At 44.3% G+C, this 16,927-nt stretch overlaps 1 protein-coding gene across 2 annotated transcripts; it reads left to right on the top strand.

The window, feature by feature from the left end:
- The first annotated feature begins 7,471 nt into the window (after window positions 1–7,471).
- OGFRL1 (opioid growth factor receptor like 1) lies at window positions 7,472–16,726 on the top strand. 2 transcript variants are annotated; one of them, XM_055809575.1, is made up of 7 exons: window positions 7,472–7,889; window positions 9,717–9,803; window positions 10,358–10,436; window positions 13,612–13,690; window positions 13,783–13,849; window positions 13,992–14,137; window positions 15,648–16,726. In XM_055809575.1, exons 1-7 carry the CDS (start codon window positions 7,620–7,622, stop codon window positions 16,399–16,401), a joined length of 1,482 nt encoding a protein of 493 aa, XP_055665550.1. In that variant the 5' UTR covers window positions 7,472–7,619; the 3' UTR covers window positions 16,402–16,726. The 2 variants fall into 2 exon arrangements, with proteins under 2 accessions (XP_055665550.1, XP_055665549.1); XM_055809574.1 differs by having other exon boundaries at window positions 10,355–10,436.
- The last annotated feature ends 201 nt before the right edge of the window (window positions 16,727–16,927 follow it).

The raw sequence follows: 16,927 nt of genomic DNA, 5'->3' as shown, positions 1-16,927 counted from the left end.
CCCCCCAGTGAGAAGCCTGCTCAGCTCAAGAAGGGTGTCAGTCTGTCTCTGGTTAATGCCCCAGAGAAGACAATTACACAGTTTTAGGGGAGGCTGGGCCTACTCTGGGTGTACTGGTAAGTCAGGTCCTACATCTGGCACAGGTAGAAAGTGCCTGGCTTCGGAATTCTGGAAGTTCAAGACAGGAGATACTGTGTGCTGTCAGATCAGGAATGTCCATTTACACATCCAATGGCAAGACAGTCTGTAGCACACCTTTCCAACAGAAATATGGATGCTCAGGGAGATTAGGGGCAGGATCGAGTTCGTAATAAAACATCTAAATTCAGTTGTTTACACATAGATGTATGCTTACAAGCTAACTACGGGTGTAAACCTCCATTAGATAAATGGAACTCTGGTTAATACAGTCCATGCTTTCCAAGTGATTCAGTGAACCAGCCAGTCATCTACAGGCACAGTTGGCCTGTACCTATATGTGATAAGCATATATCTAGTAGGTGTATTGTTCCCTTTGAGAAGGTCTAGAGTAGCCAAGACATCTGCATGGGCCTGGCAGCTACACTGCAGGACCTACGGAGCCTGTGGAGCACCAGTACCCTCCTGCAGCAGAAGATGGATACATGAAGGCATGTCCGAGGGCGCTTGGATGCCTACATTTGAGCTCCTGAATCACACTCTCAGTTTGTCTTTCAGGAAGAATCTCTTTCTAGGTTCCACTGCCAAAATTACTAGCTTGCCTGGTGCAGTCCAGGATCCCTTCAGCAAAATTAATGGCATCACCTAACCCTGTGTGAATTTCTGGCAAGTAAATACTATTTATCAGTGGTGTCAGGCAGCTGACTCGCTGATGCACCATTGTCAAGCCCCACTGCAGGAAAGCTGAGCATGCAAACCCAGGCAGCCAGTTTCCGTGCCTCACAAGGGTGATGTAGGGTGCGACGTGGCCTAAACAAGCAACTGTCAGCGTCCTACAACTGGATTAATTTCCTCTCAAGAAACTGGCTGCAGTCTTGTGCTGTGTTTGAAAGGCCAGTCTTGGAACAGATTGAGTGGAACCCTAGAGGCTTAAGGACTAGACTGAGACTACTTCTCTGGCCACCTTGACAGACCATTTTAAGGTAATACACTTTTATTCTGGGCTTACCTTGGTGGTGATGTTTTACAGAGCCCTATAGTACAAGACACTCCAATAAACAGGGTTTTAGTTAATGTCTTTAGGGTTGTAATCGTAACCCAGCAAAAAATGGAAGAACTTCCACTGGCTTTAGTGAGCTTAATACACTGATCTGTAATGCCTAGCATGGTCTATATGCAGTCTTTTCTTCTCTGCAAATTAACTTTAGATTTCAGTAGAAACAAATTTAGGCAAATATACAACCTGACTTCTGAGTTTCCAGTTACTTAATCATTTCCAATGACATTCACTAGAGGAAAATTATGGAGAACTTTATAAATTAGATTCACCTTCCACAGACACTACATCAAGCTTGGCATTTAGCAATCTGGGGCATTACTGAACTAAAGAAGAGAATTAAGGTTCACCATAGTCAGATTTTCATTGACAATGCCAGTGCCTTGCAAAAATAAGCCAACAAGGTAACAAACCCCATTAAAATACCAGCCAACTGCAGCTATTGCATACAAAACATTGTCATACCTGTCTGACTTCAGACACTTGCCCAAATATACGTTGGTGTCTAAATTTATTCAGACCTTTGTCTCTGCGTATGTAAATAATACTGTAACTCCCAGATATTTCTCCTGTATTGCTGCCTTTCTGCATTTCTAAAATCTACACCTTGTATGTTTAAGTATCCATTACTAATCATTTCACATTACCTCAACTAAACTTCATTTTACCAGTGTTATTTATTTTGCTACCTTCTGCCATTTATCAAAGCAGTTTTGTAGTCTACTCATATCCTCTAAGGAGTCATAACCCCTGCCAGCTTTATATCACCTTAATATTGGGTTGGTAAGGCTCTCCACAGTTGTTAATTGACCTCTCCAGTATTCTATTCAAAATATCCTCCCAAGATAATGAAGTATTACAATTACCTCATATTTACTTTTTAATAAAATCTTACAGTTATCACACTGATACACATGCAGCATTAGCTTCCAGCAAGTGATGTGGTTTCCCTTTTGAAGTCTTTCTAAAATCAGGTCCTCATGAAAGAAGGAAAAAAAAATAATATCAACTAATCCATGCTGTTTAAAATGTATATAAAGTTATATAACCAGAAGTCAGTTGCTGATTTTTTTTTTTAATAAACTTTATGGACGTCTGCATTTGATATATAGTGGTTTGCAGTTCCCTAGGTCTTCTATTGTTCTTCAAAAATAGGTATGGTAAGAACACGTCTGGTGTGTTAGGCAGAAGTCAGACTATTTGATCGAAACAGGTCCTCCTATCTTTATATCTTTAGCACTTAGTTATCTTCTGTGGTACTGGAATACTTCGGTGAACTCAAGTGCAAAAAAATTCACCACCTTCTCAACAAAGACTACCAGTTACAACTGTGAGATAATTTAAATTATTTAATTTTTCTATTAAAATATGTCTTGTGGGGATCTGTTCAAGCTCTCAAATACCACCCTAAGAGGCCATGTAAGGTGGTAGGTAGAGCCTCTCCATGAATCCTGACTGCCTCTAGTTCACAACCAAAGCCAGCAGCAAGCTGCAGCTGTGAAAGAAGACATTGTTTACAGGGAAAATGCACACACCTAGCAAAGTGCCGACCTGCCCCACCACATCCAAAGCTTGGAGTATTCTTATTTCAAAAGATCCAACCCACATCCTTCTGGGCAGCTAAGAGACAGTTGTCAGCAACTGGTGACAAAAACATCAGATGGCTCTTTCAAGGGGAGGAACTCTTTGTTCCTCATTCAGCTGCACAGCAGTACACCCAGGTCTCAATAGGTACAAAATGGATGTCCCATAGCTGTCTAACTAGTGATTCTTTCTGGATGTTGATCATAAGAGGTGTTTAATCTTCCTTTCCTGCACAAACTCACTTAGAAATTAGCCACTGCCCAATGATAAGCTAAAGGATGAAAACCAATTGCATGAGAGCTGACTCCAGCTAAAACTGAAATTATTTTTATGGGTATTTGAAACGTTTTGAAGACTTGCATCATTGGTGCTACTGCCTTTTTTTATAGTGCCATACCAACAATCAGTCAATTCAGTTTCTAATTTGAGAGTTCTTCTAGCCTACCTGTTGATAAGCTCCTTTATAGCAGTGAATAATGCCTTGCATTTCTACTTGGCTAGGAAAACCTCCACCACCCCGGCAGGCCATCACTGGTCAATTAGGCTTCAGCTAGCCTCATTTCTGTCACTTCTTCCGTAGACTGCAAGCAATATGGTATTCCTAGCTCCTGACAACACTTAAGAAACTTCAAAAATACACCCCAGTACTTCAGGAAAGTCCACCACATCATCTTGGTAGCATGGATTACTGTATGTCAAAGCAGCATTCTGCTCTTGGCACTGGCTTCGCATAGCAACACCAAGTCAATTAATTTGACTCCTAGTTCTCATCAGCAGTCTGAGATCCAGATCCTTTAAAAATCCTGCTAAAGCTCTGCGATGAGATTCAGCTGACAGTTTTGCTCTTCAGGTAGAACTGAACTTTCTATAATAAGGTGCAGTTATTTGCACAAGAGACAGACCTTTCTTAGAAAAAGATCTTTTGTTTGTAGGATTAATTGCCATGCAAAGTAAATACCCTCAAAACCTTCACATGATTTTTGATGCATGCACAAGGCATGTTTTTTGAGGCTCCACTGTCCCTAGTATAAACACAGTCAACGTGAGGGAGCATTGACAAAAGCTGTAGCAGTGGAGGGGAAGCAGAGCTGGTCTATACTGGGACCAGTTGATTTTGGTCAATGGAAGTAGCTAGTCAGCAGGCAATCAAGACAAATGGGTTCCAGGCATCAGAATTTCCTCAGTTCCTTCAAACTATGGGAAGAGATAAGGCCAAAAAAGAGGGAATAACTCCAAACCTGGGAAGACATAAGCATGACTTTTATCAAAGACTGTGTTCTCCCAGCAGCTCTAGCATCCAGCCTCACTGCTTGCCCTCTTATAACCTTTCTTGTACCTTCTTGATGTGGATTTTTTTTATTCCCTATTAAAACACTGTCCACTGGCAAGAATAAGGCTGAACCTTCCTGTATACTACATGCATTCCTGGATATCACATTTCAAAGAGTTCCAGTAGAGCTGGAAAACCTACAGGAAAAGGTCACAAGCATGACAGAGGGATGAAATGGCTTTCATGCTAGGTAAGGCTGAATAGGGTAGGCCTTTGCATCTTGGAAGAAAAACAATAGGTATTGAAGTGACAGAGTTATATAAAATTGTGAGTAGCATGAAGGTAAACATGGATCATACTCTGGTTCTCATTAAAAAAAGAACTAACCGGCACCAAATGAAGCTACACTTTATATTCTAAAATATATACTAGATAACATGTGTTGCAGCACAAACTAGTAAGCTGCAACAAGACACTTACTGTTGGCCAGATTCTACTGTCCATGCTGTTTCTTCTTCCTCCAGTAACCAGGCCACACTGCCTCTTCGCCATCCAACCCCCTCTCCCACCCTCCTCAGGGCTATTTAACTACTTAGGAGGAATGAGCTACAGCTGCACATCGTCCATGTCGATCAACCCACTGCCTTCACTCCTCTACAATTCCCCCTTTTTGTTTTTAACCGAAAAGGCTGTGTCTCACATCCGTTGTAGGGCCCTTGGCAGGATGTGTGGAAAGGCTGTTCAGGCTGAGTTAAGAAGGCACAAAGCTGCATCTCATGCAGGCTCCACATCAGGGTCACCCAGATGTTGTGACTCCCCTCTCAAGGGGTCTGTGGAACAGCCGGTATCTGATGTTCTCTTGTCAATTCTAGGATCTAAAACAGGCTTAACACACCTAGCGGGAAGCCACCGTGGCCCTGCATCTGTGGAGATACAAGCACACCCACATCCCCAGGTAATTAATCCCACAGGCCTGTCCATTTTCCCATTTGAAGGTCTCGCACTAAGACCTTTGCTCGAGTAGGAGGATCTCCTCCCTGCAAAGACAAGAAATGCGAGATAATCACAGGACACTTTCCCGGCTGGCACAGTCAAATAATTCAATGTATACACAGGCCACTGGCAGCCCCACACTGCCCTGAAAAGCCTTTGCCAGGGTCCAGTCCCACCAGTCCCGAAAGTACCCCTGGTAGCCCTTCAGCTCATTGTCATCCTCATCTGTCACCATCGTGACCGGACCACACCAGTGGGGAAGTCCAGGACGTTGTAGGCGGAGCCCAACTCAGTTAGCCTCACACGGGGCACCAATTGTTGCAGCACAAACTAGTAGGCCGCAACAAGGCTTTTCGGTTGGTCATATTCTACTGTCCGTGCTGTTTCTCCTTCCTCCAAAGGTCAGACCACAAACGTGTATTTAGACTGTAGCATTGTTTCGCCATGTAACAGAGGTGAAAAGCATATGTAAATGGTATAGGAACAGGTCCATTGATAGCTGTTGAAATCAAGAATCAGATGCAACCTCCTGTACTGGAGGTTTCTAAAGCTTTGATTTTTCATAAAGCTGGGAAGATATGTCAGGGTAAAGACTGTTAAGTAAATGTCCTGTTTCTTAAATCCTTCAGCAAGTATCCCTGAATGACATTTCCAAACTGGAAGAGTGAGCAAGATTGACCGATTTGTGTATGACCATCCTGTTGCCCCAACCATTACTGTGGAACAGGGACCACCTCCGGTACTGGGGCTAAAATAGGAGGAGGGGGTGGGTGGGTGGGGGTGAACTGAACGTTGGGGTTGGGGTGTTGGCTGGGACCACCAGGTTTGATCTTGGACTCAGTGCAAGTAGCTGGGTCCTGAGGAGGGCAGCAGTGGGCACGATGGTGGCTACGGGGTGGTTGGAAAGGCTGAGCAGGCTTCATTAGTCTCCACGAGGAGCAGAGGAGAACTGTCTTGGCCAAGGCAGGTGACGATGGTGCGCGGAGGCAGAGGCACGGGCGCCTGAGGCAGATGGAGCTGTAGGACAGGCTCATAGCTCAGCCGTGCAGCTGTGGCTGCATCTAGGTGAGCTGCAACTACAAATAAGCTTCCCTGAAACACGGCCTGACAACCAGGGTGTGCCCAGCCATCCCCCACCCGTGGTGTCCGTGTGTGTGCAGCCCGCACACTTCAAATGAACCTGGAGGAGGGTTCTGTGCAAGGGTGACACGAATGCAGCTAAGCATGATGCTGTGGTAAACTTGAGTTAAAACGATCTTTAAGTTTATAGAGTGGATTGGGAAACAAGAATATACAGATGATGCCACCTCCACACTGATGATTCCTGACATCCAGTTGAAAGGTTGGTACCTGCACTTCAAGAGGATGCTAGAACATGGAAGCAGCAGCAGAAAAAAGGGCACAGAAATGAGTGATGGAATGGGGAAGGTAAATTACGGTGAGAGGTTGAAGAAGCTCGACCTGCTTGGTTTGCCAAGACAATGACTGAGGTGATTTGATGATAGTGCCCATCTTTAGGAGCAGCAACATACCAGACAGCACAGAACTGTCTTTAAGGAAAAGGCAGAAATTTGTGCGTGTGAACTGAAGCCTGACGATTCAGGTTAGAAATGAAGAATGCATTTTCAGTCATGAGGGTGAGAGCAGCCACTGGAACAATGTGCTAAGCCTTCAGCTCATCGGGTCTTTGCTCTAGGCAGCGTTTCTGTCCAAAAGGCATGCTCTAGCCAAACGCAAAATGCACTGCTAACGCCCCTGCCAAATGGACCGTTGAATGTCACCTCAGTGTTATCCCCAAACTCTCAGGCGTTTTAGGAGCAGCTGAAACTGGCTGGTTACCACGCTGCTGCCCCCTCCATTCCTGTCTCCTCTGGCACCTGTATATTCCTTGAGGTCCACCTCACCGCCGCCCTTTCCGTGTCTAGTGGCCAGCCTGTGCTTGCACGCTGCCGGTAACACGGCTGCTTCTGTCAGCAGACAAGCACCTGCTGCACAGCGCGCTGCCCCGGGCAGCTGCACCCGCTCCTCTCCGTGACAGCCGCACTCCCTCGCTTGTCTCGGAACCCTTCAGGGGACACCCAGGTCTCCTGCAAGAGGAGAGACCCCCGCGGGGGGCACCTCCTCGGAGAGGACATGGCCGCCGTTTCCCTGCGGGGCATGGGTTTCCACGGGGCCGCCCCAGCCCCACGGCACCGTCCCGCGGTGGCCGGGGCGGCGGCGGCGACGGGTGGCGCTGGGACGCCCCGCACCTCCCCGCGGTGCCGGCGGCCCGTTCCGCCGGGGCCGTGCCCGCCGCCCCGGTACCGCCGGGGCCGTGCCCGCCGCCGGGGCTGGGCGCGCCGGGCGCTGCGGGCGGGAGGGGGACGGGGCGTGCGCGCCTGTCTCCTGTGGAAATCCCGGAGCCTCCAGCTCCGCCCCGCGCGTGTCCGTGGGCCGGGGCCGGGGGGGGAGCAGCCCCGGCCGCCGCCCCGCCCCGCCATGCCGCAGCCGTAGGCAGCCCGCGGCCGCTCCCAGCCCTCGGCCTCCGCGGCCTCCGGGCGGCGCGGCGGCGGGCCCGGCCCGGCCCGGCCCTGCCCGATGGGCAGCCTGCTGAGCGGGGTCAGCTTCAAGGAGCCCACCACGGTGGAGGACTGCGACTCCACCTGGGAGACCGACTCGGAGCCCGAGGCGGCGGAGCCCGGCGGGGAGCCGAGGCGGCAGGAGGGGGTGTGCACCGCCGCGGGAGGCGGGGAAGAGCCGGCCGAGCTGCCCGCCGCAGACTGCCGGCCTCCGGAGCCCCCGCCGCCCCCGTCCCCGCCGCCGGAGGAAGGCGAGCGGGCAGAGGCGGACGCCGCCGGCCCCGAGCAGGTACCGCCAGCGCCGGGCGCGGCCGTGCCGCGGCGGGCCGGGGGGCAGGCGCGGGGCGGCGGGGCGGCGGGCACTGCGCGCTGGCGGCTGCGCCGTGCGGCGCCGGGCCGGGCCGGGCGCTCCTGCCGGTGCCCGGCCGCGCTCCCCGGCGCCGGAGAACAGGCAGAGCCGGGCCGGGCCGGGGCCGCCCCGCTCCGCTGCTCCCGCGGCGCTGGCGGGCCGGGGCGGCGCAGCGCGGCCGGGGGTGAGCGCGCCCTGCGGCTGGAGCGCGGGTGAGCCCCGGCGCCGCCGTGCCTGCTCTCGGGGTAAAACTGCGGCCTTGGGGCCGCTGTCAGTCCCGCTGCTGCCGTTTCTAGGGAAGGTGCTGCTTTCAATTACATGTAGCCTGCACTTGGCCTCTTAATGACACGGGCTAAAGGTCTGAGTGCTGGATTCGCGGCTCCGAGGTGAGGAATTTTCAGAGCAAGTTTCTGTCTTTTGGGAACCTTTGAAAATGCCGACCCCAAAGAAATACAGGGTTGCTTTGCCGATAATTTTATTGGATTTCGAATTGAATGCGGGGTGGACCAGCTGGATCTGATTTTTAGCTTGTTGGCTGTATGACATTTATACTTGATTCAGAAACAGTGCGAAATTAAATAAGCATAAGTGTTCATCCCTCTTCTGCTGGATACACGGTGGTACCGATGCCCGGTAACTGAGTGTCAAGGCGTGTTGCTTGTTCAAGTAAGCATGGTTTTGGCCATAGGTACGGTCAAAGCTGGCCTTGCAATAGGAAAAATGAAAACAGCTGCTTGTTCATCATTAATGTGCTATTGACAAGCCACTGGATGGGCAGTGATACAGGCATTCATCCAGTGCATTCACAGGGAACTTCCCTTTTTAGGCTTGACTTTAACCTGTTACATGCAAGGAGCAGAATGATTTTTTTCATTCTCATTTGGCCTTTGGATTTAGTGTAGAGACTCGTTTTACAAGATTGAGGAATGCAAAACCCTTTGTTGCAGTAAGGTTAAAAGAAATTACAAAGAAAATAAAGTTGTCGATAGCAAGTTGAAGTCTCTGTAAACTAATACTTCATTCTCTTGTTCTTCAATGCATGCAGCTTTTTCAAGTGTTCTCTGAAGTCAGTGGGTTTATTTCCTTTGACCTTGATGAGCTCTGGTTGTTTCAGGTCACAGCTTCCAAACAGCTCGGGGCCAGTACGATTTCTTGTACATAGGTGTTTTCCCTAAGCAGGATTTTGTTTTGGGGTTTAGTGGTTCTTCTTGCTAGGCTTTAAATTTAAGTTTGGAGGAACAAATAATAGAAAATGGTTCAGGAAAGTGTTAGAACTGCAGTCTGGCTTGTTCATGACTATTCATTTTCTTCCACAGGATGCAATGATAGCAATTTAGTCAATGTGCACATGACGAATAGCCTTTGCGAATAGTATGATTTCCTGTTTGAAATTAGTAGTATCTCTGCATCTTCATGTTCGATTACTTATTTTGTCTTGTGCCATCACTTCCTAAGTTACTTTGAAGTTTTACATTTGGAAATTACAATACACCTGTTGATTTAAATCAGATTCAGTCTCAGTGGAAGGGCATTTTGTAGTCTTGCATTTGTATTTTATTTTATTTTATTTTTTAATTTAGGTTTGAAGTGTGTGGTGTTAAGTATTCAGCAGGGAGATTTTCAGTGCTTGACCAAGCGGTAGGCAAATATGTGGGCTTGTGTTTGTTTACGTGCTGAAATCCATCATGAAAAATAATCATTTTACTATTACACAAATATGTAATTTGCTGGTTTTGTGTGTGGTTATCTACTTTCTAACTGTTTCAGAGTGGTGATGGAACTGAGCTGACAGCCAAGCCAAAGAGAAGCTTCTATGCAGCAAGGGATTTATACAAGTACCGACATCAGTATCCAGTAAGAACATTTTGTGGTTAAAATTGCCTTTTTGGTAGATGACAACACACAACCTAGATGTTCCTAAACATTTGTGGTATCTGATAAGTATAAGGAATGAATTAAAAAGCTGATGCAGAGGCCCAACGTATGCCACTGGGAGAGGAGTGAAACTAGCGCAACATCTTTTCATCCTAGGTGTAACTGCAAACACGGGAGATGTGTAAGCCTGGGAATGGTGGTAGGAGCCCAGAAACAGGCTTATGCCTTGAACATCAAAAACGGTAGGCTACAGACTGTGGTCTTACTGTTATTTGTCACTCCAGTTCCTTGGGGCTGAAGTCAAGGTACTGCTATGCTTGCTGCTCTCACCTCTGCCTTGGTAGGAGAAGGTACCAGCCAGAAGGAACTTGCAGATCCTTAAACTGAGTCTTTAAGGGCATGAGTAAAACTGTGGTTCCTAAAACTCTGAAATGTTTTTGTCGTCACATTATCAAGAGCACAGTATCACTTTCTGGATACTCTTAATAGGATTTTGTAGGCTGATAATGTCCTATTTCCTTTTTTTTTAGCAGAACTTTAAAGATCTTCGATATCAAAATGACTTGTGCAATCTCCGCTTTTACAAAAATAAAATCCCATTTAAACCTGATGGTGAGTAATCTGTGGCAATAATAGTGATAATGAAAGAATAATACTAATAATAGTAACAAAGTGAAACTGTAGTGATAATTGTGGTGCTGACAAATTAAAGATGTATAGTTATATATTGTACAACTTGAAACGTTCCATGCTGGAGTAGCACGTTGTTAACCCAGGAGCAGGTTATGCTTAAACCAGTCGGCTTTTGCTCTCAGGAGGTGGTGCTTTTCTCATTCATTTTCAGCATAATGTAGTTACGGAACATTGTTTGTACCACTGTTTTACGGTAGTGGTGCTACCTTTTATTAAACAAAGTTGAAGTTGTTCCCCTGTGCTGCACAAGCTGTTCTGCTTGAATAGGAGCGGCAGGTATCAGGTTGTTATCCCTGGCACTATGTAAGGGAAAAAGAATGTGTTGTAACTACCTCATATGAGATTATTATAATAACAATAATAAAATCATTTCTCAAAGTCCCTAGTGGTTCTGGTAGTGGAGCAGGAACCTCATATGAAGTGTTCTGCACAAACACAGGATGAGCTGAAAGATGACAAGCCCTGCCCTAGATAGTTTGCAGTCAAAGTATGAGAGACAAGAGGGTAGCAAACAGATGGGGAAGCAGAAGGAGGCAATAAAACAGTCTTGGTTAGAGTGATAGACAGGAGTCTTGGCACGAGAGCTTAGCCATTAGCAAAAAAAAAAAAAAAAAAAAATTTGCAGGCCAAAAATAAGCTTTTGAGAGCTTTAAAAGAATCATGAGGAGGTTACTTTGAAGGTGTTTGCAAAAAGATCCTCTCAGCATGAGAGTAGCTTGGAAAGAAATACCGAAGTGCAGACTGGAGTACAGAAGTAAGACGTGGAGGCTGCCATTGAGGCATGATCCTGTCAGAGGCAGGACTAGTCTCACAGTAACAAGTGGGTTCTGATAAGGTAGGAAGAGACAGGTCACAAAAGGCTTTGAAAGTTGAAGGCGTACAGTTTTTGTTTGATGTTGCAGAAAAGGGCTTCACAATGGAACAATGCAAAGCAAAAAAAGAGGCAATATAAAATAGCTGTGGTCTAGAAACATGGTCTTACCAGCACCATTCAGGGTCGATGTAAGTGTGACAAGGTGGCACTTTTCAAGGTCAGGAAAAAGGATGCTGAGATGCAAAATGTCAAAAGTTCTAATAGGAAGCTGGATAGGAAGGGGTGTTATACAGAAGGATGTAAAAGACGTACATATCGAAAGGTTGAAGATGAGAGCTGTTTATAGGCAAAATACATATCATAATACCCTCAGAAAGTGGGAAAACCAAGTTGGGTTATGTGAAAGAAAGATAAGACCTCCTTTTAATCATCTTGAGTTGTATCTAGATACCCACAGGCAGATGCTGTGTTTTTAGCTTGACCGGAAGAGTTAGATCTGTGAATTACCAGTATAGAAGTAGCACATTCAGGAGACATTGCACAGAGAACATACACAGAAAGAAAGAGAGGGGCACTGAGGTCCACCTGAACCTCCCACGTTGGGAGGCATCTTATAAAGTGCAAAATGGAAGAGCAATTCAAGAGGATTAGCCATGAGAAGAGACAGTCGTGAAAGCTAGAGGAGGGCTTCCCTCCTAAAATTTGTAAAGAATAAAATTTCTATTTTTTTAGGAGAAACCCACAGTTGGTAGTGTCAGCAGTAACTGATAGACTGTGCAGGCTGAAGTGTTGATAGCTGTGACCTCTGGTTGTGCAGAAGTTTTTCTTGAGAATGGGAAAGATTAGCCACCACCTTGACCTAAGTCTGTGGGTCTGTGAGAGTGTACAGTAGGAGTCTTAAGCTACCATGTTAGGGACTAAACTTCTGGGGAATGTTAATAAAAAAACCAAAGACATTTCTAGTGCAATACTAGATCTGAAGCTTAATTCCGTGACCTACAGGTTTAGCTTGTGGTTCTGACTTAGAGCTGGCCTGTTTGTGTCTCTGCCCTGGAATTGAACAACGTGTTTTCCCATGCTTCAAATGTAGGTTGGATACAGTGCAGCGATGGCAGGAGATCCTCTTTGCAAGGTCGTTCTCCAGCCTTGCCTGCACTGGAAGCCACCATGTCCTTAGCAGCCCCTCTGGCTGCTTTCTCCGTTTCTTGAAGAAAAGTACCAAATGAGTTCTCCTTTGTCATTGAGACCTAAGTGGAAATTTTCACTGCAGGGAGAGAGATCTCAGATGTATAATAGGAGACTATCTACCTGTGGCTTTGGGCTTTTTAGGCCGTTCCCAGACTATTTTACTTTAGGAGAAGCTGTGCGGTAGTGGTAAAACTGTTGGTTACAGAGTAGAAATAGGCTAACACTGAGAGTTCCTTCATGGGAAGGGACTGTACAGGTTTTGGAACAAGGAACATCCTGTTACGTACTTTGTGCAGTGCCTGGACAAGTGCCCTGGCCCATGATTGAATTTCATGAGCACGGTCACAGTGTGAAGAGTAATTAATTTCCTTTCACATGTACTTTGTCCCCTTTTTCTATCACTGTGACTTTCCAAGAGGAACTGACTGAACTCAACAACTGGTTTGAGACCACTGAAAGCTGAAATTCTCATTTGTTGAGCATGACCTGAGAACCGAAGGTCAAACTTATAGCAATGGCAGCAAGAATCTTGGCTACAGCTAACAGAGAAGGATTTTCCCAATCTTAATATTATTTGCAACTGGAGAGATTCCTGGAACGGGAGATTTTGTAATTTGTTGAGGCTTTTATTCCACTAAGAATATGTGTGTCTGTACACACATGCGCGCATGCATGTGGAGTTTTGTCATGTTAAAGCAGTGACAGATGATTCACCACGCAATATTTTCTGTAAGTGGTTTGTTAATTACCAGTCAGTGTGATGAAGGCATCTACGACACGATAACTTTTGGGGAAGTATATTTTACAGACGTTATTGTCACATACCCTCTGCTGGTAAATAGCTCAGTATGTCATTTGGTTTTGTTTATACTGAAATTTGATAAATCTCTTACTTTTAATTAAGTTTTAGTAACTAAATTAATGTTGAATTAAAATGTGTTTGTTTATGGCTGTAATAGACCTTATTTCACGTAGTATGTGAAAGAGAATTAAAGTGTGTGTGCTATTATTATGTTAACGTGACATGTACTTTATGTAGCTGAATGCTGGTTTTGATGGCTACCTAACAGTTTCCAAATTACTTTTATGCAGGGGTTTATATTGAAGAGGTCCTAAATAAATGGAAAGGAGACTATGAAAAACTGGAGCATAACCACACTTACATACAGTGGTTGGTTGCTTATTACCTATTTCTGTTTCAAAGCATTAATTTGATGAAGTGTTCATATACTGTGAGCTGTAATGTGCTCTTTCTTTTAACAGGCTTTTCCCACTGAGAGAACAAGGTCTGAACTTCTATGCTAAAGAATTAACTACATATGAAATTGAGGTAATACAAATTGAACTCAATACAAACCATTATATTAATTTTGATACATAACTGTGTTTTGTTATGTAGAGTTGATTTATACAATGCAGAAGTACTTGCTTTAGTGCCACTTAGAATTTTGGATGTATTCTTTGTATATTAGGAATTCAAGAAAACAAAAGAAGCAATTAGAAGATTCCTTTTGGCATACAAAATGATGTTGGAGTTTTTTGGAATAAAACTAATTGATAAAACTGGAAACGTAGCACGAGCAGCAAACTGGCAAGAAAGATTTCAACATTTGAATGAGTAAGTAATGACATGCACTCCGCTCTTTAGAATTGCCATAGAATCTGTTTAGCCTTTTGTTTTCTAGAGAAAGGGAAGATATATTTTCCAAAGATTGCCAGGAGGAAGAGAAAAAGAAATAGTTAATGCCTGGTTTGTGTCTGTATATGTACATTCCTCCTTCTTCTTTGATCGTGCTTCTCACCCATTACCAGTCTAACTGATGTTGAGTTCCCTGAAAATACAACTTCAGATGGTGCTGAAAAAGATCAGAGTTCCAAAATAATTTGTTTATCAATGCTGAATGCATTTTCACCTGATCCCAAAGTGTTGCTTCTCAGATGGAAAGAATGAGTGGCTTATCTTTGAATTCACATTTCTTTTTGAGAAAAATAGAATTCTCCACACCTGTATGGAAGCTAAATAACAAGATTTCTCTCCCTCCTCAAAACATGAAATATTATATATTTAATGCTTTTTAACTGCAGTGCTTAACTGGAGAGGGTTAGACATACGTTAAGTCAAACTTTAGCCCAGCTTTCAGCAAATTACACTAGTTGCTTTTCATTGGCATTTTGTGGTGCATAAGTTTGCACTGAATTTTGTCCCATGCAGATGAGTTGTATCAAAACCTCTTTTCAGATCTTGTGATTACTTTCCTAATACCTCTGACCTTAGAGCTGAAGATCATTGTCTTGCAGTATTTTGTTCTCCCATCCTAATGAAAGCTTGTAGGTAGAATTGCCGATGGATAATTTTTGGTGAATAATGGGAGTAATTTGTTCATTTTACTGAAATGTTGTATGAGTGTGGGCTCAGACTCAGGCCACAGATAAAACAGCGTTTCAGGAAGCCCAAATGTTACTCACTGCACATTTTTACACTGTAATTCCTGTAATACCAGTGAGTAGCTACCCAGTTTTAAGTCAGGAATTGGGACTTTTTTTACCTAACCTTAGCCATCTAAAATTGAGTCATTTAAGTTGTGCTGTTTACTTGGGCATACTTTATGAGGGAGAGAGCTCTTCACAAGCACTTCCAGAAGATAGTTTGTTCCATTTATCTTAAGACAGTGGGACTTGCTCTCCAGAGGTACCTGTTTTTGTCCCAGGACTGACTGGGAGAAGTGCAGGTAGCTAGTCTAGCCTAGAGACCCAGCTTTTAAATAGTGCAATGAATCCTATTCTGTAGCTACAATACACTACAAAACCCATATTTTATAAAGCGACTGGGTCTTCTCCTCAGAAAGAATACGTATAGCAGAAGGAATCAAAATCAGTACACACTTTGATTTTACCTTTTTTTTAGCCCGTTGCCTCAGTGCGTTTTACAGACACTATTTTCACTCACAACATCCTAGCAAAGGAGGTGCTAGCAAGCTTCAGCAGCTGTGAGAAGTTAAAAGTACAAGAAGTCTGAAGTACACACCTGGAGTGATAAAAAGGAGTGAGGAATTGCAGTTCCAGTTCTGTATCTGTAAGGTGTTTCTTTTTCTGATTCAATGGATTTTTTTCACCCTTTTCTTCCAAAGGTCTCAACACAACTACTTGAGAATCACTCGAATTCTGAAAAGTCTTGGTGAGCTTGGATATGAGAGTTTCAAATCTCCCCTGGTAAAATTTATTCTCCATGAAGCTCTTGTGGAAGATACCATTCCCAACATTAAGCAAAGTGCTCTAGAATATTTTGTGTACACTATTAGAGACCGAAGAGAAAGGAGGAAACTCCTGAGATTTGCCCAGCAACATTATACACCCTCAGAGCATTTTATCTGGGGACCCCCAAGAAAACAGAAGTCAGAGGGAAGCAAAACAAATAAAAAGCCAGCATCTCCAATTTCTATTCACAATATTACAAAACACAAGAAACCAAAAGAGCCTAAGAATACACTGGCAAGTGGAAGCTCAGTTGGTAAAACAACTGAAGAAAGAAAGGTAGAACTCACTAAAAACAGGGAAGAAAATGACCAAGATGAACAAGAAATGAACTGTGATGCTGTTAGGCAGAACAACAGTGAAAAGAACAGTGATACTGACACCGGTCAGCTTTCAAAATCAGAGGAAATTCATGATACTTCAGACAGAAAGGTGGATGCTTCTCATTCCAAAAAAGATGATGAAAACCTGAACAATGACTGTGGAAATCACACAGGCACTATAGAGAAGGATTTATGTGACACTGAAAATTCTTCAAATAACATGTCATCAGATCTACAAGATAACCCTGATAAGGATACACTTTTAGGGGGGACCACCACAAAAAACAAGGATGAGCTCAAATCATGAGTCTGAGGTTAGAAGTCATTATGTTTCATATTGAATTAAGCAAATTATTCATTGCTCCTTCATTTTGGGTGAAATTTCCATCTAGTGTAGAATAAAATGTTCATGACACTATGCTTATTGCAAATGCATCAGATTAGGCTTCTTTTAGGTTGATTAGTTTTATTTTTTTCAACCTCAGCTTATCAGCAGTCAGCCAGGTGTGGCTTTCTAAAACAATCGTGTATATTCAAAGCTAAGAAATTCATTATCTTTCCCAGACAGATTGCATAGAAAAGCTTATCTATTTTTTTCCATTAAATTCATCCAGTATTTAGAAAAAAAAAAAGTGTGACTTACTAGAAGCCTTGGAACATCAGAATTTTTAAGTTTCTTTTAATGTACTTTGTGTTGATTTCCTTTTATGAAACAACTAGAAATTACTCCAAGAGCACAGTTTTCTCCCTAGTGGCTATGTTTTTTTAGGAACTACGTTCATGTTTAATGGCAATATTCGCACAGCATCTTTTACCTTAGATTAGCGTCCTTG

This window comes from Falco peregrinus, chromosome 7, assembly GCF_023634155.1.
Source record: "Falco peregrinus isolate bFalPer1 chromosome 7, bFalPer1.pri, whole genome shotgun sequence".
NCBI classification, from domain to species: Eukaryota; Metazoa; Chordata; class Aves; order Falconiformes; family Falconidae; genus Falco; species Falco peregrinus.
This window is presented reverse-complemented; position numbering and strand designations above follow the sequence as displayed.